Here is a 21,742-nt window from a genome sequence, read left to right as displayed (position 1 = left end):
TTGTGTTGTGTTCTTGGGCAAGGCACATTACAGTCGACTCCCGATAACTCAAACCCTCGCTAACTCGAACCAAAATCGATTTCCCCTGGATTTTCGTTATACATTTACTGTAATTTTACCCTCGGTAACTCGAACCCTCGATAACTCGAATCTCCCGCTAACTCGAACCAACTTTCGTTTCCCTTCAGGTCATTTTCTATATAATTTCACCCTCGATAACTCGAACCATGTCTGTCAATACATGACAAGTCAAAACAAACAGCGTGCTGTAGTCTAAAACGTTGAAATTATTTTGAAATAAAAACGTACACGAGTTAGAATTCCCCTCAAAACACGAACTGTGCCCCGCCATTGACGTGCTACAGACGTTCAGTTCGTTTGTGGTCAGGCCCGTTTGTGGAGGTTGAGACCGATTCTTCCAAATCTGACCTTAATAAACTTTAAAGGATTATCGCCAGGGCGAATTAACTGACTATTTCTCGAAAAGTAAATCGTAACAAAACTCTGTAGCAGTAGCCTATAGCATTAGCGTTGTTCTCTTTTAAACCTGCAAAGTTCGCAGCTATTAAATTTGCTTTGTTTTACGTTACGTTCTGATGTATACCTGACAGTGTTTTAGAAATATATATGTTGTTCCTTTCTATTTCGACTTATCTATACTCTAATTAAATTTGTTTATTTAAAATGTACACTGGACTACACTGTTTTATGAATAGAAAATCAGTAAACACCCTTTTTTTTCCATATTTCCGGTAATTTGTTTTCAACTCCTGATAACTCGAACTCCCGATAACTCGAACCATTTTCAATTTCCCTTGAAGGTTCGAGTTATCGGGAGTCAACTGTACTCTCACAGTGCCTCTTTCTGCCCAAGTATATAAATGGTGGGGGGTAACCCTGCAATGGACAAGCATCCCATCCCAGGGAGGGGGGGTGTAGAACCACTTCTTGTTGCTTCGGGCTACTGAAATCAGGATAAGTGCCGTCCTCACAGACCACTAGGCTCAATGCAGACTTTGCCTTACCTAATATTCCCCCAGGACAGACTTCATGCCTTGCTACTTTAATAACATCTACACATTTCAGGCCTTAAAATGATTGGCCTTTTCACTTTCCATATACACAAAAACATGTGCATGGCAAAGGGTATTAACAGTTCATTTAATGGTCTACATTTGTAACAACCACTGACCTATTTAGTACTGCAGCATGACTACTTTTTTATAATACAAAATTGAACATTCAAATAAAACAGGTTTCCTGCATATGTACAAATGTGATACAAAAGTTACATATCATAAATAAAAAAAGGAACATGTAACATGTTCTTTTTTCTGAATGTTTACGATATAGTCACAACCCATGTGGCTACTGTTACTGGCCTGCGCATTGTTTGTCAAGTCAAAGAGCTTTTTTGACTATGTTAGAAGCTCCACTTTTTGGTCTGCCTGACTTGGGTCTAGGAGCTGGGCTGTTAAGTGAATGAAACAGAAAGTGTTCTTTTGGTTAGCAGGACTGCATTGTGCTAAAACGGGCTATAGCTACAATAAATAGGCCTTTGCACACATTGGGTACCCAAATTTAAAATCAGTTCTTTTGTGTCTGTGTCCCCAGGGGGGGGGGGGGGAGAGCAGGAGAGGGAGGGGCAAATATGGCGGGGGGGGGGCAGACAAATGCCTATAACACTCACCAATAATTAGTTGCTTTGCAGCACCAAAAAATTAAGTTTATTTTTTATTTATTTTAGTTCATTTATCTACTTTTAATGATTATTTTATTTTCAATGTAATTTATAGTTTGCATCACTCATATAAAAAGTGCAGTAGAAATGCACTTTCAGTACAATAATCTTTGCCATGAGCAGTTCAACTCCTCAGCCATGCTTATAAAATGGGAAGCAAAATATTTTACAAAGCAAAATCACTAAAACTTACCTGCTCAGCTCTTGATCTGTCTCTTCCATAATTGCTGATTTATCAGGTAATGTTGCTAGAATCAACAACGGAAGAAAAGATTAAAGAATATATAATAAATTAAATTAAACATACTATTTCTTTACCCACATAGGGTATCCTATTTTTAAAAATAATAATTTTACCACCTTCTTTAAATCACTTATAAAACAAAACAATTAAACAGCTGTATTTCTTAAAACGTTTATTTCAGCTTTAAAAATGCTTAACTTAACATTATGAGTACTATCTTTTATTTTAAAATTCCTAAGTAATGCAACATTCAGTTCAGACCATTACAGAGACAATACTTGATCTTAAAATGAGCATTAACTTGTGTGTGAGGTGTGGTGGCCTAATGGTTAGCTCCCTGGACCCCTATATTGAGCGGTCCAGGGGTTTTACCAATGGGATTGAAAAATTGGAAAAAAAAAAAAAAAAAAAAAAAAAAAAAAAAAAAAAAAAAAAAAAAAACCAACAACCCCCCATTCTTGCCCTCGCCAGGGTCACTGCATTGTGTTCTTGGGCAAAACACTTTACTCTGACTCTGAAACTGCATGAAACTTTATTTACCCTCGGTATTATGAGCCGTGTAAGGGCTCTAGCAAGTATATGCTAATGAAACTGAGCATTTCACAGTATACAACACAATGCGCAAAGATAGACCACAACACCGGGAACTCCATGCCCTACTCTTTTCAATAAGTGTGTGGGTTCTTTAACGTCCCCTGTTGATTATAACACTGAAGATGCAGGAGACGGGGCCTACAGTTTATCGCCCTTATCCGAGAAGACTAGAATATCTAACCATTTGCAGATGTCATTGCAAAGGCAGCATATTCTACTCAGTTATTTTAAGACCCTGAGTGTTGGTCTGGTCTGGGACTTGAACCCGAGACCTCCCGCACGGCAGTCTGGCGCTCTACCAACTGAGCTAACTGGTCGACTCTTAGTGCCACTCTCCACCCAGATGTATTATGGGGGCCAGCAAATTTAATGCTCCAGGGGTTGTATCTTCTATGGACTAGCATCCCATCCATTTACTTACCAATACTGTCATTAACTCCAGCATGTTTTGCGAGGCCAATAAGAAATCCATAAAATGTAACTCTTTCAACAGATCCTAACAGGTCTTTGATGACCTCAATAGGTGGACAGCTGCAAAAATAATAATTGTTTTCTGATTGGCTCCAGATATTAAATTTTCCTTACAGGAGAGGTAAACAGGTCTTCAAAGTAAAAAAAAAAACATACCTCCTTATACCTGTATGCTGGCAGTGTAAAGCTGATCTAATGAAGTATAGGCCTTTCAATAAGATTTAAAGAGGTGGCCACCCTAATGCAGCACCCATCAGAGGTAAAAAGCTACCCCCCCCCCCCCTGCCATTTATAGTGAATTGCAAGAATTTTAGCCAGGAATTCACAATTTAAATGTTTTGAAAAGGTTAGTGGACTATAAGGGAAGGCTGCTACAGGGTTGCCACTCATTAGAAAGCAAAAAATTCCCTGACTTCTCCCTGACCTGAAAATAGTTTAAATTACTGACCTTGAATTAGGCAAATAATTCGCCTAATGCAATAAGCCAAATCCACTTTTACATTTGCTTCAGCTTCTTTTGCAGACCATCGATATTCTTCTCTTCATTTTCAAACTCTTTACATAACTTTTTCACAGGATTTCACTGACTTTGACAAGAACTAAGATTTTCCCTAACTTTTTTGACCTAAAATTTTTTTTTTTTTTTCCCTGACTGTGGCAACCCTGTAGAGTGTCATGTACACTGCTCATAGTACAGTTTTTGGCTGGAAAGAGGTGGTCCTTGTTTCAGAGGAGTTGGCTGATTGAGCCTACAGCCTACTGGTTTGAGAAGACTAGCTATTATTCTCCCAAGAAAGCAATTTGGTTCTTGCATTGATCAAACAACCTGAATTTATATATCAAATTACCGGTATATCTGGGACTTCTTCTACATGACATTTATTACTGTATTTGATACCATTCTACACTGAAAGACATCAACGTCAAAAAGAAAAACTGTGACTCAGATGCAAAATAGAGTGTAGGAATACCTAAAAGAGTCTCCGCTAGTGTGTATAATTTGCAGGATAGCCTCTAGGAAGGAATGAACCTCCACACCGTCCCCAGAATTGGCTTGAGCTGTATCAGGTGCGGCATTAGGTGGCGGCGGTGCAGACTTGTGCTGTGTTGGCCTGGTTAGTGTTGGTAGCGCGACAACTATCTGACCAGGTCTGTAAGTACCCGATACAAGGGCTTGGTAGGTACTGTGGAGTTTCTCTATAAACTCTGCAAACAAATTAAGTATCAGTCAATTCCAAAACTGCCCATCTCGTCCACTCTCCACCGCCCCCCCCCCCCCCCCCCCACCCAAGGCATACCCTGAGGATTTGACTCGAGAAGGTTGGCTCCCACCAGGTCGGGCATTTGACCATAAAAAAAAACAAGAGTCAGCAGTCTTTACTCTTACGCTAATGGAGTTAGCAATCTATGACTACAGATGTTTATGGTACTCAAATTATTCCACATTCCACCTGTTTTCGTTACAGTATCAGTTACTTTTATCAAAAAACATTTAAGTGTGGATTCGTTGTCAGAATAGAACTTTTTAATGTTTTATCATTAAGGTATTTCAAGAAACCTTTAGCAAATAACATATTTTTAAGCTACATGGAGCAAAAGTGAACAACAGCATTTTCTTTGTTTTGTTGTAGTTTATTGTTTTGTATTTAAAATCCAAAAATTGTAGGGAAGTTGATGCTCTGTGAAGCCCTAACTGATGGGGCATTTATGATATTAATTTTTGACCAAAATTTTTCGAAATAGTGAAATGCCTAGGGGTGTGCCCAGGGGGGATGGGTGCTTTTAGAATTGACTGATACATTAGTCAGAGAAATTAGAAGATATCAAAATTGCAAAAACATGTATATATTTGCTGCAGTGGACAGATCTATCTTACCTTCATAAAACAGCTGTGTCTGGAAAGCGTAAAGAAAATCAGGAAAAGACATCAGACAGTCCATGGCATCCTCCATCAAAATAATCCTGAAATTCAACACAATTGACGTCATTATGGAGTAGTTATCATCATATGGAATAGAGAAAGCAGAAAGTAGAAACTAACCTTGCTGTCTTCTGTACCAGCTCAAATGGAAAATCAGGGCACAAGAGGCAAATAAGGGAATGGTATTCCTTTGCCGATAACAAGTCTGTAGTGAATAGCAACATTGCTTCCATTACACATTTACTACCGTAAGCTTTTAGTTGAGAAAGTGTGAGAGTCAACAAAATATATAAAACTTGAAATGAAATTATTCAATCTGATATTGTCTTATTAATTTTCTGTGAAACAGGGTTTCACAAATGACTTTTTGATTTATTTAATTTATTTTTAATTTTTAATGTTTTTATGACACTCATTCATAAATTTAGGATTAGGATTTCGGTTGGATTTGGTGGTCAAATTGATTTCAAAAAGCCACTACCGTATAACATTCTGTTTACCTCCCCAGTCTCTCCCCGGGTGGCTCCCTCTGTGCCTACTTTCACTTCCTGCCTCTTCACTCCGGTCTGTTTCGGTTAGCTTTCAATATTGTAATGGGTTGCTTGTCAAAAAAATCCTGACTCGAAAATCCTAACTCGAAAATCCAACTCGAAATCCTAACTCGAAATCCAACTCGAAAATCCAATTTGAAAATCTAACTCGAAATCTTAACTTGAAATCCAACTCGAAATCCTAACTCGGGAGTTAGTCTGTCTCTTTATGCTACAACTTTAATATTATTATCCTGATTTGTTACATAACCTCCATTCCTTCCAATATGTCTGAAACATTTCCAGAATACTCTAATGAAGGATGCAATGTTATGTGGCGTCTTTCGAATGTAGCTGTATTCCCTGAAGAGGGTGTGGTTCCCTTGCACCACACTTTTGAAGCTGTAAATCAAAGAAATGCATGTACAGCTTTTACTCTATAAATGCATCCCAAGAAAGATGGCCTTATAGTTAATGGGTTAGATTCCGAACTGTGCAGTCCAGAACCCCTGCCAAGATCATTGTGTTAGGTTCTTAGGCTTGATACAAGTCTCCCAGTACCTCAAATTTCTTTTAATTTCCCAGATTCAAAAATGAGTAATTTAGGTAAACTCTTATTACAAGGTTCCTGACAAAATATATACGGGGGAATCACTTAGGATAAACTGATATGCCACCCTGAGAGCCCGGGGGTGTAATCCATATAATGGCCTATACGGGGAGGCTCTGCCCGAAAGGGGTACCTTTTTCAGGCTTCAGGTATATAAAAGGGTAGGGATTTCACAAGTTTTGGTATACGAAAGGGTATGAAAATCCGTCATTTAGGTTTTTAAAAGGGCCTTTAGTTAAAATATTTCGAACAGACGCATTTTATGGCTGTATTATTTTAAGTTATTTAGCGCTGCATAAAAATGACAAGAAAACGTCCTGTTCTAAGTCTATGCCATGTCTTTTAGGTATATGAAAGGGGTACCTTTTTTCAGTAAAAGGTATACAAAAGGGGTACAATTTCTGTCAAAATGGTATATAAAAGAGTAAGGGGTAAAAGCTTGGGGCGGAGCCTCCCCATATAAAACTTTTTTGAGTGCCCCCCCGGGCCTGAGAGGAAGGCAGTTCTTCTGGTTGTTCATGCTATGGAAACCAGAAAAAGACCCCCAGTACCGTGCCCCGTGGCCAACTTTGGCCAGAGCATATATATACTAGTTATGCAACGCTTGGTGGTATCTGGCCGTACTTTATTTCTCGGTTCACACGGCCTTTAGGCGGTGTGTATACAAGAAAATAAGTGACAAGTGGGATATTCATAGTTCCCGGAAGTGTTGTATACTATTTATACCATGCCATAGAGAATACGCTCACTAAATTTCGTCGGAATACAATCGCAGCGCACGATGGGAAGGTTGGGTTGAATACCGTCGAATATCCGGCTTTCCTGTATTCTGATTGGCTGTATTTTCTATGGCATGGTATAAATATATATATATGAATAGTCCAAGTGAATAGTCATCTCATAAGTGAAAACTGTTTGACATCTAGTAATACATCAAATTGCATATGTTTTTCACACTTACTAGTCACTTAGAAAACGAGCTGGAATAACTCTTGGATTCTCTTCTTTGTGCTCCAATAATTGAGCCACTGCATCCTGTGGATTTGAAAATAAATACACACCCAGAAAATATTATGCAAATAATGACTAAATAAGGGAGGCTTGAAAGCCAGCTGTGACTTTTTATAATGATGCACAACCCTCTCCACACTCTGTACTACACTACCCCCCCCCCCCCCGAGTAGTGACAAATCGGCCACGCAGTCCCAAATCCCAATGAAGGTTAACCGGCTCCCAGGGCCGGTTTGGTCCGGGGCTTGGCTACATGTTTTGGCCGTGGCGGCCGAACCTGCGAGCGTTAACCCAATAGGCTCCGCAGCTACATTGCTAACTGTAGGCTAACCGGAGTGCATTTTAGGCTGACTGGTGTGTTATTTGGCTCCGATGGCTTGCATGCTCCCTGGCTCCACTTTGGCAAGACCTCCCCCCCTCCCCCACCCCCCATCAGTGACCACTGCCTCCCTGCCTCCAAGATTCGACCAACTCCAATTTTTATTATTCCTTTCACAAAAATTTCTGTGTTCTTGGAAAATATTTTCAAATATCTCCGAAATTTTTTCTTTACAAAATTCCCCACCCTCACCCCCTATCTTCCCATCTCAACCCACTGGGGAATAACCCTTAAATATCTAAACAGATAAACAGAAAGCTACGCTAGCTATGTTTGTTTCTACGAGAAACTCATCAATATGTGTTTAATGTCTTACCTGAAGATATGTCAAGACATGGTACTTTGCTGCAAAAGAAAAAAAAATGCTATATTTGAATTAAGGATCGCTTTATTGTTTACTGTATACCGGTTGTTAGGCTGTCAGTGACTGCATCTAGGTTCAGCTTCAATCAAGGGCGTACCTAAATATTGCTCAGCTGTCAAAGAAAATCTATCGCTCTCTCCAAACATTTCATCTGCTAATCTCTCCAATTTAAAGAAGATCTATTTAATACTTTGTGCATTTTTCAAGGAAAATGCAGGAGAAAATGAAACCGGCCAATGTCTCTTTGGTCCGCCATATTGGATTAGCGACACTTATGAACAGCGGATTATACCCACAAAGACATGCCTCCAAGGATTGGCGGGAATTCAAGATGGCGGACGAAGCTTCAAACTTCGACGACGAATTTTACAGAAAACTGCTATTAGAAGAAACCAAAAAGCTAGAAAATGTGGCTCCGGATACAATCGAATTTGTGCCCAAGCCTGGATTTGTTATGAAATTGCGAAACAGTAAAGAAGAGAAAGTGTTTATCAATGTTTGCACTTCAGAGAAAGTTCCGGCAGCGAAAGAAGTTAGCGAGGAGGAGCTGGCGAAAATTCTACATTCTGTAGATCCAACCCAGTACCGTGTACCAATGAGCCTTGGAGAACCGCATGTAGAACTTGATAATCGTGGCGAAGGTGGAGTATTGTCTGTTTACATCGACGGTTGTTGTTGTTTGTTTGTTTGTTTATTTTTTGTATGTTGTTTTTGCGAAAGCAAAAACATTGGCTAAATTGCAGAATACCCCGTAAATGAGATTCATCTTATTGAATAACAATAGTTCCTATTTTTCTTCCTCGTTCTTCAAAGAGTTCCGTCCGGTGAATCTCATTTGCAGGGTATTCTGCAATTGCTCCAAAACATTTAAGCCAAAGCTTATTTAAGGTCATTGCCCTGTATTGCATTGCGCATCCTTACTGCGCAGAATTTTACGCGTAATAAGCGCACGCGAGCGCGCGCACATAAACAAAATGGCGGCTTTTTTCTATGTGGTTTAGTCCGCGAGAGAAGTAAATTGTCGCTTTCTCGTAAACGAGTCTGGTGACCTATCAATTTTTTTTCATATTTTGGGTGTAGCGATCAAGTTCTTTCTGTGAAATGAAAACAGATCAATTCTTGTGTTTAAAAAATAAATTATCGCTAAAAACGTGTACTTTGCTAGTACTCGCAGAGGAATTTTAAAGGAATTATATGGAAGATACAAGGTCTTCCTGCTCCTAAACGAATCTGGTGACCCCCCTTTTTTATTTCAAAATTTAAGTTCCCTTTAAGTAATAAACCAATAGGCGAAGTTTGGTTAAAAAATTGTGTTCAGTTCTATTTCAGGGCAATGACCTTAATCAAAATTGGTGGGGAGATATTAAATGGAATGACCCTATGGCGTACAAGAGTGTTACAAATATGCGAGGCAGCGAGGCATGCACAGCAGAAATCCCTAATCGCAATAAAAAAGGCTAACCACAAGCTACCTAAGTTAACTGTAGGCTAACCGGTGTGTTATTAAGGCTAACCAGAGTGCCATTTATGCTTACCAATGTGATAAGGCTAACCAGAGTGGCTCGCATGAACAGTGTGAGACAGAAATCCTTTATCCCAATATAAAAGCTATTAAACTGCAAGCTACAATGTACCTAAGCTAACTATATATCTCTATAGGCTTACTTGAGTGCTATTCACAATAGGCTAACAGGAATGGCTCACTTGCCTCACTGCCTCACACTTTTTGTAATGACCCCTAGGACAACCTTTACTGGTGTGCCAAGTTGGTGTGCAAAAGACCTACTTCGGCATTCAATTTTCAAAAAAGACCTATGGTGGTGGTTGCACATAAGATTCACCCCGTTATTTTGTCAGTAGCTCTCCTCAAGACAATAATAATTATAATATTCACTTTCTTTTTTTTTTTTAATTTCACTTTCTTTTTTGTATTTTTATAATAATAATAATAATAATAATAATAATAATAAAAGAACTTTATTTAAGGTCTAGTCTTCTAGCTAGCCTTAAGCTTACTAATCGGGGACACTGTTTAAATTAAAAATAATAAAGACAAAAGCGATTCTGGTCTATTTACATTAAATTAATAAATTTTCCAAAAGTCTTTGTATTTAAATACAAAGACTTTTTATCTTAGTATCTTAGGTGATCTGCTTTAATATGGGATCCTTGACTCTTTTGCATTTCATCCTTTGGCCTTGTTTTTTCTTTTTTTTTCTTAGCCTTAGCCTTAGCCATAAATTGTAATAAATAAATAAATAAATAATAATAAACGAATATTTTTAACAGGATTAACCTATCAGTACTTCAATGAGAGTACTGTTATCTTAGGGGTCCTGTAAGATTTTAAAAATTTAAAAAGGTAAAAAAGTTTAAAAATGTCAAAACTACAGTAGTCAAAAACATATAAAAGCTTATGAATAAAAATTACAAATAAAAATGTTCTTTAACTTTTTGTTTAAATAGAAGCCTAGAGTTCAGATTCCGCATGTCCGACGGTAAACTGTTAAAAACGGAGGCTCCTAAAAACGAAAAACTCCGCCGGCCAAACTCTAGCTTCACTTTCGGCAGTTCGATAGAGGAAAATCTGTTCCTAGTATTGACACTGTGATTAGCTCTTTTAAAAACCAATAATGTTGAATTACAAGAAAACAGAAGTAAGACTTAGTTTACTTCTATCCACACACTCCCGACCAGTATCTCTACTAACAATACTTCTACCTTTTTCTTCGTTTAGGTTGCACAGCATATGATATCGTAATTAATCCAACATTTTATAACAAGATTCAAAACAGTGAACTCTTTAAAAGCTTCTTCCTCACCTTAGTATTTGAGGGACTAGAAAGCAAATATGATATTGAACTTGAAAGAAACTGGACAGTACTCAAGAACAAAAAGTGTATGGGTGTACTACAACCCCACTTCATAAGAAGCAAAAGTAAACCTGTAATAATGGAAATGGAGGATGAGGATAAATCATCCACAAGAGAAGGTAAGACAGCTAATATATACAGTCGAACCTCTCTTATACGGACACCGAAGGGACAGTGCAAAGAGTCCGTATTATAGAGATCACCACTATGACATACAGGTAACTTTTAACTTCATTGACAGCTTAAAGTATTTAGTAACTAGAAATGATCTGCAACGCAATGCTGCATGTAAAGCATTTACACTAAGCACAAAACCGAAAACGTCTTAGATGAATAAAGCATTATGTGGTTGTTTTTGTAACTACAAACAGGAAATTGCATAATTTTACGAACCCAAAATATCATCGCCTGATCACCCGAAGTGTGCGTAATAAAGAGGTTAAGTTTATTTGAATTTGTTCCCTGGGGCTGAGATTAAGTGTCCGTTGTTCCCTTCTCTTTTCCTTTCTTTCTCTGGGCAAGCGCTATGTTTCCCGCCTTAGTGATCCATGTCGCTCAGCATGACCCTTGAGAGGGTCTGTATATATTTATAGGTTTAGAGGTTTTTCTAAACTTATATAATAATTAATTGTTTTCTTTTTTTTTTTGTAACAATGCATTTTCCAGCTTTGTTTAGCATGGTACCACTAGCAGATGACCATTTAGGGATAATGGTCATATCCACTAATATTTAACAAGATTATTTTAATTTCCTGGCCCTTGCAAATGAGCGTTATGTGCAGTTTTATAACTTAGCCCATCTAATCTTTCACCTGTAGCCATATCAAAAGCACATAAAAAGATAGAAGAAGTGGACTCTAAATCAGTGATAGCTACACCACAGTATCATATAATAAGGGAACCACCAGATGGAAGACCAGAGTTTCTGGTTATAGAAATTAACCTTCCAGGCATAGTAAGTACATGTGATGTGATTAATAAGACGGATGGCATGTATGAAGGGACTTTTGCTGTCAGTTTCAAGATAAACACCATTTTTTCATTGGGTTATTAAAACTTGGTAAAAGTTGTAGTAGAAAACTAAAACTAGAGGGTAGAGTCTAATCCTTGTTATCTTTGCTGGCTACTCTGCTGGGCTATTCACCTGATTCTTTTGAAAAGGATAGCAAAATCAGTCACCTACTTCAAGACTCTTTGACAACCCTGAATGTGTCAACTGAATAATCAAGGATCAACAAATTTTAATTCGCATACACCTACAATGCACTATCAATTAATTCTTACCTTCTCTAGCTCTTATATTCCGAAAATCTTTTTTGCGCAAGCTCTGTCTTAATTTAGTTCTATTTCTAACTCTACTTTTTTGCAAATTTAATCCAGAAATCAACAAAGGATACAACATTAGATGTTGGTGAAGACAGATTAGTCCTCAGCGTTAATCCTGACAAGTATCACCTTGATCTTAACTTACCCTTTGATGTTGATAATGAGATTTGTGGTGCACAGTTTAACAGGAAAACAAAGGTACAGAGCCCATATTTTAAGCGGTTTTCCATTCCTGGTTAGCCAAAAATCATCCAATTTTAGTACGGTAATGCAGCAGCTTTTGTAAGCTTTTAATTTAATGCTCGTTCTCTAGTGTAGTAGTTGCTTTTGTTTCTGGGGCTAGGAGCATTGTTCCTGTTGTTTGCTCTGTTGTTCTCTCAAAGGGTAGAGAGCCATTTATGTGAGATCTTGTGAGAGCTGCTGTGCAACCCTCTAATTTTGGACATTGATCGAAGCACCCTTTCTTACGCATAGCTACTATTTTTTTGTGTGTGTATTTCTTTGGCAATGTTTTCTGCATCTTGCTGGACAACAGCTTATTAGCAGTGTGTTGCATTTGCAGAAAAGGGTTTGTAATACTAAAAACAAGAGATCTCTAATCCTGATGTTCCTTATTGCGGTAACAGTTACACTGACTGGTTTTCTCACCCTTTTTTTTCTTTCATAGATTCTCACTCTAACTTTGCCTGTCCTCAACAGCAGCTAACAAGATGAACATTGCTAATAATAATAAATTAGTTTTTCCTGTTGGTCAGAGAACATTACTATGTTAGTAGCAGTGATACATGCATCTTTACATAGAAAGATCTCTGAAAATGGGAAGATGCAATGTATGTTTAAATTCTGCACACTTGCTCCTCTCGGGATCAACTGCAATTTTAGTTTTCTGTAGGGTTTTTCAACGTACACATGCATGCACACACGTCTGGGAGCATCCAATCAGCACATGGAAATTATTCTCGCTTTTTAAATGGAGCACCTTAGCCATCTTGACTGTTTACAGGTGTATGATTATCAAGCGACAGTTTCATAGTTTCCCATTGAAACATTGCCAAGATGAGTAATTTTAAAGCAATAAAAAATAATTATCTTTTTATTCACTTTCCAGTGAGCATTATTGTACAGTACAAAATATTTTAAGTTATACATGTAAAATTGTTGTTGTGCTTAAGTCAAGATTTTCTTGTTTTTCTACTATTAAAATAAATTTTATTTATTTACACTTAACATCAATCTGTATGGTGCTGTTGTGCAAACACAAAATTTGATGGTTTTACAGATTACAGAGCTGGTATTTTAAGAGTTTTTTGTATTTTTCCATGTCTTGCAAGGGTGAGGTAAAATACAAGAAATAAGTAAAATGTCCACAAGTACAATATCTGTTCAACCATCAAATGAGAAATTTACTATGTCACTGCATTTTTCTTGTCATTTAGTTCCCAAATGCCGACATGGATCTATTAAAAGTGTTATACAAATACTCATAACTCATATTTTATGCATTTTCTTGACATTATATGGGCAAATGACATAATAGTGGGATAGTAAATTAATTTACACTTAAGTCTTACATGAAGTAACAGCTGGATATATTTATAATTTTATCCATTGCAGCCTTTTAAAAATCTGGATAAATTATTATTGATTTTTTATTTCAACACAAAATGCTTGGATTTTAGCAATAAATACAGGAAAATTCAGCCAATGAATTGAATAGAACATTTTCCTCTAGGCAATGTCAAACAAATTCATCTTTCTGAATCCATCCATGTTAAATGAAAATTGCAGTAAAAGATGTGAATTAAAACTATAGTGACCAGAAACAGTATTTTGTATGATTTTATAACCATTTTGCAAAAAGAATAACATCTACTACTAACACCGACAAAGTAATAAACTAGTGAAGCAAAGAAATAGTTATCATCTTTGCTAAACTGTTAACAAACGGTATATTTTTTAAGAAAATCAGGGAATTTGAGATGAATAATTACAAGCAAAGCAAGCACGTTCTGTGTGAGCCCTTGCAGAGCGGGGGGGGGGGGGGGGATAACTAACCACAAGATTATACTCCTGGTAGTGTCACAATCTTGCAAGGACATTACTTCAGGTTGGATAGCCTAATTCTGTGCTCAACAGCTAAACTTTGATAGTTTACAACATTAACTTAAACCCTACATGCATCAGGAAAATGGAAGGGGGTCTGATACACAACTGGTGCTTGGTCATTGCTTTTTAACCTCAACGGTGCTGGAACTTTCAGTATTCTACGCTTGGAGTGCCCCCTTAACTCTTCTTACCAGTTTTCAATGGCAAACAAGGGATAGAGCCCTTTCCATTTCATGAATTAATTGATCAGAAAATTGTGACACTACATGCAATATAAGAACTGTCAAGGAGTGCCCCCTTAATCTTTCAAACTGGTCTCTATGCTACAGTAACTAAAGACGAATCCCTGTTCTCTTCATGTTGAAGTGCCTCTTCATATGTTGGAGGGAGGTCAAAAGACAATGTATAGTAAGGAGGCGGTGTGACTGGAACGGGCTCATCTGAAGAAAGAATCCCATCTGCTGTGGTCGATTCCCCGGGATATTCTGGAGGCGGTATGAACAGACCTCCTTCGCCAGTGTTACAATCGTCAATACTAAACGCCCTATTTTCCACTGCAGTTGTTGAAGTGCTAGATCTAGAACGCAATTGCTGCGTCGAGCGTCTTCGCCTGCTGCGACTTCTTGATCTCCTTCTTTGTCGTTCGGCGTATCTTTGTCTGCTGTATTTGCTCTCTCGAACAAAACAGCAGCACAAAATGAGCAAGAAGACCGACCCTGTCAAAATGGCCGCGGATAGAAAACCTGCCTTCGTAAGCATAACATTCGAAGTCTTCTTACAACTCCCTTTCTCGCATTGTTCTCCGTGTGAGCAGTCTCTCCAACTGATACATGATGTTCGGGCCGTCGTTGATTGTGTTGTAGAGAGAGGTGAACACGAATGATCAACACTACACCTTCCCTGACAACACGTCAAATGGTGCTTGGTGTTAGAACAGTCTTTATCGGAGGAACACGATATTATTTCATCACTGGTGGTGCTAGAATCCTGGCTTGTTGTACAGTGTGAGTTGACGCATTTTTCGCCTTTAGAACAATGGCTATCGATAATACACGAACTACAGTTTCCTGCTGAACGACATGTCAAACCCGCGCAGCAAATCTCCTCTTTCCCGCAATCAGAGTTCTTCGTACAACTCGAACTTGCTAAATCGACAAATAAAATCCCGGAGATGAGCACAAGAAATATCATAAAGTGATATTTCTTCATTGTTCGTGAAATTCGCCGATCGAGATTCTTCTGATCATCACAATGGCTATGAACTGCGAAAAAATTTTATGCACGCAAAGATCGAATTTCAATTCTTTGATCTTGACATCGATACCTTGTTTTGTTCCATTTCAGATTGCATGACCCGATCAGATCACGCAAAAAAAATTTGCCAAAAAAAAATTTCCAGAGATCGATCGACAATTGGCGATAACAACAAAGCAGCAGTATATTTACGTCACGGAAAGGCGAGATATTAGAGCATTGCGTGCTAATATTCAAAGTCTATTGTTTCGTGATGAAATTTACAACAAAGCGAATAGAAAACGACACGCGATCTTGTTTGAAAACAGTTGTTTGGGGGGTCTGGGTGCTAAATTAAGATCAAAACAAGTCAAGCACAAAGAAGCTTTACAACAATTCTGTTTAATATATCTCATTTACTGTTAAGCTAAGACAAAAATGCCATGTCTCGACATGTCATCGCCGCAGGTTAGGGAATCCTGGACTATGGACTTTGTACTCCAGTTGCCATAACTGTTGCGTGACGAGCAGCTTTCAAAACATTTGCCTTTTTGTTTCCAAATCGTTCCTCAAATATATATTTCTTTTGCTTTAAGGATGAAATTTTCCTTAAGTCGAATTTTCACGTTTATGGTTTGAGCGTAAGATGTCACTGATAATATATTCACGCCGAATTTAAAACTATTTGTACTCGATGGGTGACTTGTCACGCATCATTGAATGTCACGCACACTAGGTACAAAGTATATAAGCACGCTGCTCGCGGCTAATTCATAACATATACATTTCTATAATTGGTCAAAAACTGTTTTCCTTGTATTTGTTTAGCTGTTAAATAGCAGGGCCCCAGAGGGATTTTATGCGTTCAGTAGTTTTCACTTAAAATAGTTTCGATTTGTTATTTACATAATTAAAATTCTCATAGCACTATCCTCTCTGAATATTATGCTCTTTCAAAAAGCTGATTCAGAAATAAAAATTTTTAATTCAAATTCTCGTTAATTTTTTTTAAGGTGATCACTTCTTTTGTTTTTGATCTGTATTCTTGTTTACTCCTAAAATAAGATTTTGAACATTTTAAGGTAATGGTTCTAAAAACTGGGCATGAAATGAAAAGGGGGTAGAGAAAACATAGAAGTGAGTGGCGAAGATACGTTAGTTTATCGTAACACTTAGCTTAAAATCGACTTAAAAGTAATTCAAGACTTCGTGTGTTGTTTCAGTAAACAAGTTTTAAATCAAAGTTCAAACACTTGTACCTCCCCCCACGTAAGACCGTGGAGCTTGCGATAGAGGGGTCCCTCCACCAAATGTGTCATAAGGGGGGAGGGGTGGTGCACTTGGTAACGGACAAGGCGTTTGTGATGATGTCACAGCACTGTTGGTGGTCTGCATTTCACCTTGTTGGTGATCCAGTTGAATGTTCCCCTGATCACGCATGTGAGCGCTGTTTCCAAGTGCGCGAATTTTGTAGTTCGCAAAGCACACGCCAAAAATCAAAGCTAACACAATGAACGCTGGAACAATAGTGGCTACAAGAGGAACTGTCAGTGAATTCCTACTCCCCGTGTCCGTACCACTGTCCGATTTAGGGATGTCCGTAGAACCACTTACCCCTTTGATTCTCTTACACACTCCATGCTTGCAAATCTCGGTCAGGTTATCGCATCCGTAACTATTTCGGCAATTCCCGGGTTTTAAAGTCCTCACTCCTGTCGAGCATCTGTTGCCAGTGCAGTTTTCCTGCTTCGAAATGTCACAGTCTCCGTTGTGAGTACAATGGTTTCCACAATATTTTCTCGCAGAACACTTGTCGAGACAGCATTTTCTCCCCCCTGAAGGGAGGCAATCGTGATCTTCAGAACATGACTTTGCAGTAGAATTGGTGATTGTTGCTGTGATAAGAATGAAGGGTGTAAAAGTGAAAACACATACAGACAAAAGCATAAGGAACACATCCAACGACGAATGAGGAACTCGGGAATAAAATGTTTATCAAGCGTGAGGCAAGAGCTCATTTTAAAAGTGACAGATTTCCGGTACATGCTCAAGGTCATGTTATTGTGGAAGATTTCAAAGGCGATAGGGAGTCTTATCTTATTTTGTAAACAGCTACAGGGGTCGAATTATTTGAAGGCAAATATTTGAAAACTGTTTAAAGCTAATGAGTAAAAATCTGTCTGCTGCTAGCCTTTTTTTTCGGGGAGAGTGGGCGGCTGTATCTGCTGCCAGGGCAACTGAAATCACTTTAACGCTATTTTCACTTCAAACAATATCCATCTGTTGTTTATGAAAATTATGAAAACCCTGTTAAGATTCGTGTCATTGAGTTTTAAGCTTGAGATCTTTGCAAAGACAAAAAGCATTATTAAAGACGTTAACTAGTAAATCAAAGCTTTTATTAAAGGCTACTGTTTCTACATGCCCGGCCCTAAAACTAAAAATACAAGCAGTGATACAACACACTTAAATGTACATAAATAATGTACATAAACTTTACAAGCCAAAGTAAATACTTTTATGATAAACAATCGAACAATTAATTGTTATCTCTGTCTTAGCATTTCCTGAATAAATGATATTTCGTTTGCCGTTTATGACAGCAGCTAATGATGTGCTGTGTTTTGTTAGATCTAAATCTGTTTTGATTAAAATACAAAAAGCAAGGTCTGACAGTTTGTCAGATTGTACAAATTTAAAAACGTTTTAAATGCACTGAAGAGTCACAAAATGCACGAAAAACTACAGCGCAGCCCGCTGTTTTCTCTTCCGAGTCTCTCTGAGTTGAAAGCCCGACTGGTTAGACGTTACCAGTACACGTATTAGAACTTACTCGAAATGGGAATAAAACATTTTGAAGGCCGGTACTACGGTAAAAAGCTTTGGCTCTGGCCACGCAGAAGATCCGTTCTACTTCAGTGTCGAAATAATACACATTAAATCTGCCCCATTTTATTTCCGTATAATGTAAGCCTTGTATTTCTGATTGTTTCAGTTTCTGAGAAACTGAATCTGAAACAATTTGCTTGCTGTTGATCTGATTGGTCAGTTTTATCGCAATGTGATTGGTTTTTATTATGCAAAAATTCAAACGGTGATTGGCTAGTTGTCAACTATCCACTTAGCTAATTAGGGACGGTCCATTATTTTCTTGGAGGGGGGATGAAAAATTTTCCTCTGCAAACTTTTTTTTTAGTTTATGCACCGCTGCAAACATTTTTTTTCGAAATTCTTACTATTTTTTTTATACATATCGCGTTTGCAAACAATTTATTTTGTCTTTTCAGGCCCTGCAAACAATTTTTTTCAATATTTTTCATCCCCCCCCCCCCCTCCAAAAAAATAATGGTCCGTCCCTTAGTGATACTTTGTTCCCTTGTGTCCAGTCGAGGTCAATTATGTTAGTAAGTCCACCGTCTATTGGCTTATTTAAGGCTGTAAATAAGCAGTCATTTTCGAGTCATTTGCAATTGTATGGGGCAGTATGTTGTTAACATCCGTCTGTAAGCGTCAGTTCTGAGTTAGCGTAGTCAATACCTAAATATTTACTAATTTTCAATACTAGCTTGTCGACAGCCCTGTAAGTCAAAATAAAGAAACATAAGCAATTAAACCTGACTTGCAGTTCAAGTTTCTTATCCTCAAAGATGTCTGACAGACATCTAAAGGCAAGATAGGTTAAAAACAGATCTTTACATTTTGTGACTCAAAACTGTTTAAAATACGAACAAGATTAACTATAACACTACTATTAAAAAAAAAAAATCTCAAAAAAAAAAAAAAAAATCTCAGAAAGTGTCTTGCTAAATTTTCACTTTAAAGTTACTGCTGTGTTCCACTGATCTTTGCTTTGTTCTGGTCTGGACAACTCCATAAACTCACTCCAGGGGCACCACGGCTGGCTTGACAGCGTCGTCATAACTTGGCGGTGGTTCATCTTTTTCTTTCTCCTGTCGCTCGAATTCCAGTGAATAGTAATTTGGAAGAGCACCAGGAGCCTTGAAAGGGCACGGGCCTGCTTCTCCTTCCATCGCCGTTGCGCCAATGGCACTTCCTGGTTGCATTTCAAGAACATTCGCACGAGCTGAAGTCACCGCTGCCCCTGCCATTCCTGTCTGAGTAGCTTGTGGTGACAGAACTACAGCAGTGACGCTTGTACTAGCAGGTCGCTTTCTGGTCTTCTTCAGCACGTAATAGATGCATGGAATAACTGCGACTGCAGCGAGGAGACAAGAAATCAAAATTACCTTGCTTCCGTGACGCCATGACGAGTGAGCAGTTTTGTGTGTCTCTTTTTTGTACGTGTGGGGCTTTTCGGTTTTCGAGGTTGGATGCGTATCATGATCGTGCCACCAGTTGAACGGATGGCTTGTATAGGTAGGCGGGTAATAGGATGGTTCTTCTGTCGGCTTACAGTAACGAATCGGTCCTCGAGTGATGCATTTCTCTGTAGATTTACAATCCTTGTCGTTTACACAGGCACATAAATGATGCCAAATACAGTGCCCAGCGCAGCATCTCCCATAGTGCCAGCACTGCTTATCATTGTCGCATTCTTTAGAATGGACACTGAAAATGCAGCAGCAAATTACGAGCAAAGCAAGCGAAAGCGACCAGGTATTCATCATCGCAGTGTAGCTTCGTTTGAAAACAACCACAATAAACGAACACACACGTCTCGTGATCAATAAGGAAGCTTATAACCCGTGGTTCGAACTTATTTACTGTTCGTGTTACCATGTAAGCAATAAGGAAGTAAGACCCCTTGTCAGATCTTATTACTCTGTACTTGGTCGTTTCCTTGTTCCCAGGCCCCTATTCAGCTCCGCGCCAAACTCAGTTCTTTATTAAGCAGATGACGTTTCGCGAAAAAAAAGGTCAATTTACATTTTAGATAGTTTTACTCTGAAAGCATAAAACATGTCAACTCACAGCCGGCTTACGAAAATAACCTCAGTGTCCTCTCATTTAATAACTCGGTCGCTTCGGTCGGTCCAGTAATCTATGTAAATTTAGATTTAGATGACCCATGCATTGATATTGACGGTTTATAGCACGGTCTAAATTCAAACGTTACCAAACTGCACTGGCCCTTCCTGCAGTTGATTTACAAGTCCTATACAATTTTTTGGCGGAAATTATCTTTTCTGAATAAGCAAATAGCAGAGTCTCGGTAAGGTATAGACGCTTCGGACCGACGAAGCTCCTTCACATTCATCGTATAATTAGTCAGCGTATACTTGTTAGAGTTGCAAGCGGGGAATGAGTACAAAAAAGATTGAAAGACAACTAGCCAGTACAACTGCTTAAACTGTGGCTGCTAAATATCGTGTCGGTGATTTTGCGTGACCAAATGAGAACGGTTCCGTCACGTTTTGTTTGCTTCAAATAATGTCCATCTTGTTAGTCTGGTTCTGGTAATCGGGATCACATCACATATCATTATGACATTGAAAAGACAGTTACCAACAATTATAATATCAAGACTTTTATTAAAAATTGAGAATGAATTTACTTTTATACTATAAAATTATTTTCAAGAAAAATACTTTTTTTATAATTTGCTTTACTTTGCTTTTCTTTCTTGATTCTTGGCAAAAATGATGTATCACTTCCCGTGTAATATGACAGTATTTTAATCCTTTTTTAAAAAAAAACAAAAAAAAACAACAATTCACTCTAAAACTGGAAAATTGCTGAGTTAAATGTAAATTACGTCCATCAAAGGAAATACGGAAGCAAAATACACCTGAAAAATGATCCAGTTCTGATTGGATAGTATGTAACTCCATGTAACACAAGCGCAGAAAAACTACATCTAAAGTTATTACAACACGGGCGCATACAACGAAAATTTCCGAAGTTAGTTAGTGCAGTAAATGAGTAGATAGCACTTCGGATAAAGAGAAAAAAGTCAGCCTCTAACCGCCGGTGTCTTGCAGACAAACAAGGCTAATCCGTGGTATAACGTTACACAACGCTTCGCTGGGATAGCGTGATGTGTATCCATTCTTCTTTATTGATCTACGCTACTGGTGGCATTGTGGTACCCCTGACGGCGTCTTCATAACTCGGTGGTTCATCGATTTCATTTAGTTGTCGCTCGAACTCCAGTGAATTATAAGGTGGCGGAGAACCTAAAGGCAAAGGAAGAGCATCTTCATCAACAAAGATCACACTTGCACTCCCTGGTTGCATTTCTTGATGAGTCGCGCGAGTTGCAGCTCCCCTTGTTACTCTCGTTGGAGAATTTTGCGGCGCGAGTACAGGTCGTTTTACAGCTCTCTTGAACAAGCAATACATGGTGACAATAAATATTGCTACTACGAAACAGATAAC

At 38.3% G+C, this 21,742-nt stretch overlaps 5 protein-coding genes across 6 annotated transcripts in view; 1 reads left to right on the top strand and 4 right to left on the bottom strand.

The window, feature by feature from the left end:
* LOC144633775 (uncharacterized) overlaps positions 1-21,742 on the bottom strand; it is a 145,107-nt gene that overhangs the window by 40,204 nt on the left and 83,161 nt on the right. The gene's annotated exons all lie outside the window — the stretch shown is intronic.
* Positions 357-8,104, bottom strand: LOC144633786 (centriolar satellite-associated tubulin polyglutamylase complex regulator 1-like). Its single transcript, XM_078492660.1, has 10 exons — positions 7,963-8,104; positions 7,818-7,846; positions 7,073-7,146; positions 5,773-5,903; positions 5,092-5,176; positions 4,927-5,012; positions 4,022-4,256; positions 3,001-3,110; positions 1,935-1,989; positions 357-1,471 (listed from the first exon to the last, which is right to left on the bottom strand). The coding sequence occupies exons 1-10, from the start codon at positions 8,009-8,011 to the stop codon at positions 1,402-1,404; spliced, it is 924 nt and encodes a 307-aa protein (XP_078348786.1). The 5' UTR covers positions 8,012-8,104; the 3' UTR covers positions 357-1,401.
* On the top strand, positions 8,077-13,187 carry LOC144633783 (PIH1 domain-containing protein 1-like). 2 transcript variants are annotated; one of them, XM_078492657.1, is made up of 5 exons: positions 8,077-8,506; positions 10,603-10,857; positions 11,569-11,693; positions 12,119-12,262; positions 12,732-13,187. In XM_078492657.1, exons 1-5 carry the CDS (start codon positions 8,077-8,079, stop codon positions 12,768-12,770), a joined length of 993 nt encoding a protein of 330 aa, XP_078348783.1. In that variant the 3' UTR covers positions 12,771-13,187. The 2 variants fall into 2 exon arrangements, with proteins under 2 accessions (XP_078348783.1, XP_078348782.1); XM_078492656.1 differs by having other exon boundaries at positions 11,557-11,693.
* On the bottom strand, positions 13,126-15,671 carry LOC144633787 (uncharacterized). Its single transcript, XM_078492661.1, has one exon. The coding sequence runs from the start codon at positions 15,377-15,379 to the stop codon at positions 14,489-14,491; it is 891 nt and encodes a 296-aa protein (XP_078348787.1). The 5' UTR covers positions 15,380-15,671; the 3' UTR covers positions 13,126-14,488.
* LOC144633791 (uncharacterized) lies at positions 19,188-20,073 on the bottom strand. Its single transcript, XM_078492666.1, has one exon. It carries the CDS (start codon positions 20,029-20,031, stop codon positions 19,282-19,284), a length of 750 nt encoding a protein of 249 aa, XP_078348792.1. The 5' UTR covers positions 20,032-20,073; the 3' UTR covers positions 19,188-19,281.

This window comes from Oculina patagonica, chromosome 12 (genome assembly GCF_052425735.1).
Source record: "Oculina patagonica isolate OP01 chromosome 12, crgOcupat, whole genome shotgun sequence".
NCBI classification, from domain to species: domain Eukaryota; kingdom Metazoa; phylum Cnidaria; class Anthozoa; order Scleractinia; family Oculinidae; genus Oculina; species Oculina patagonica.
Note: the sequence above shows the minus strand (reverse complement) of the source record. Positions and strands in the feature narration are given on the sequence as shown.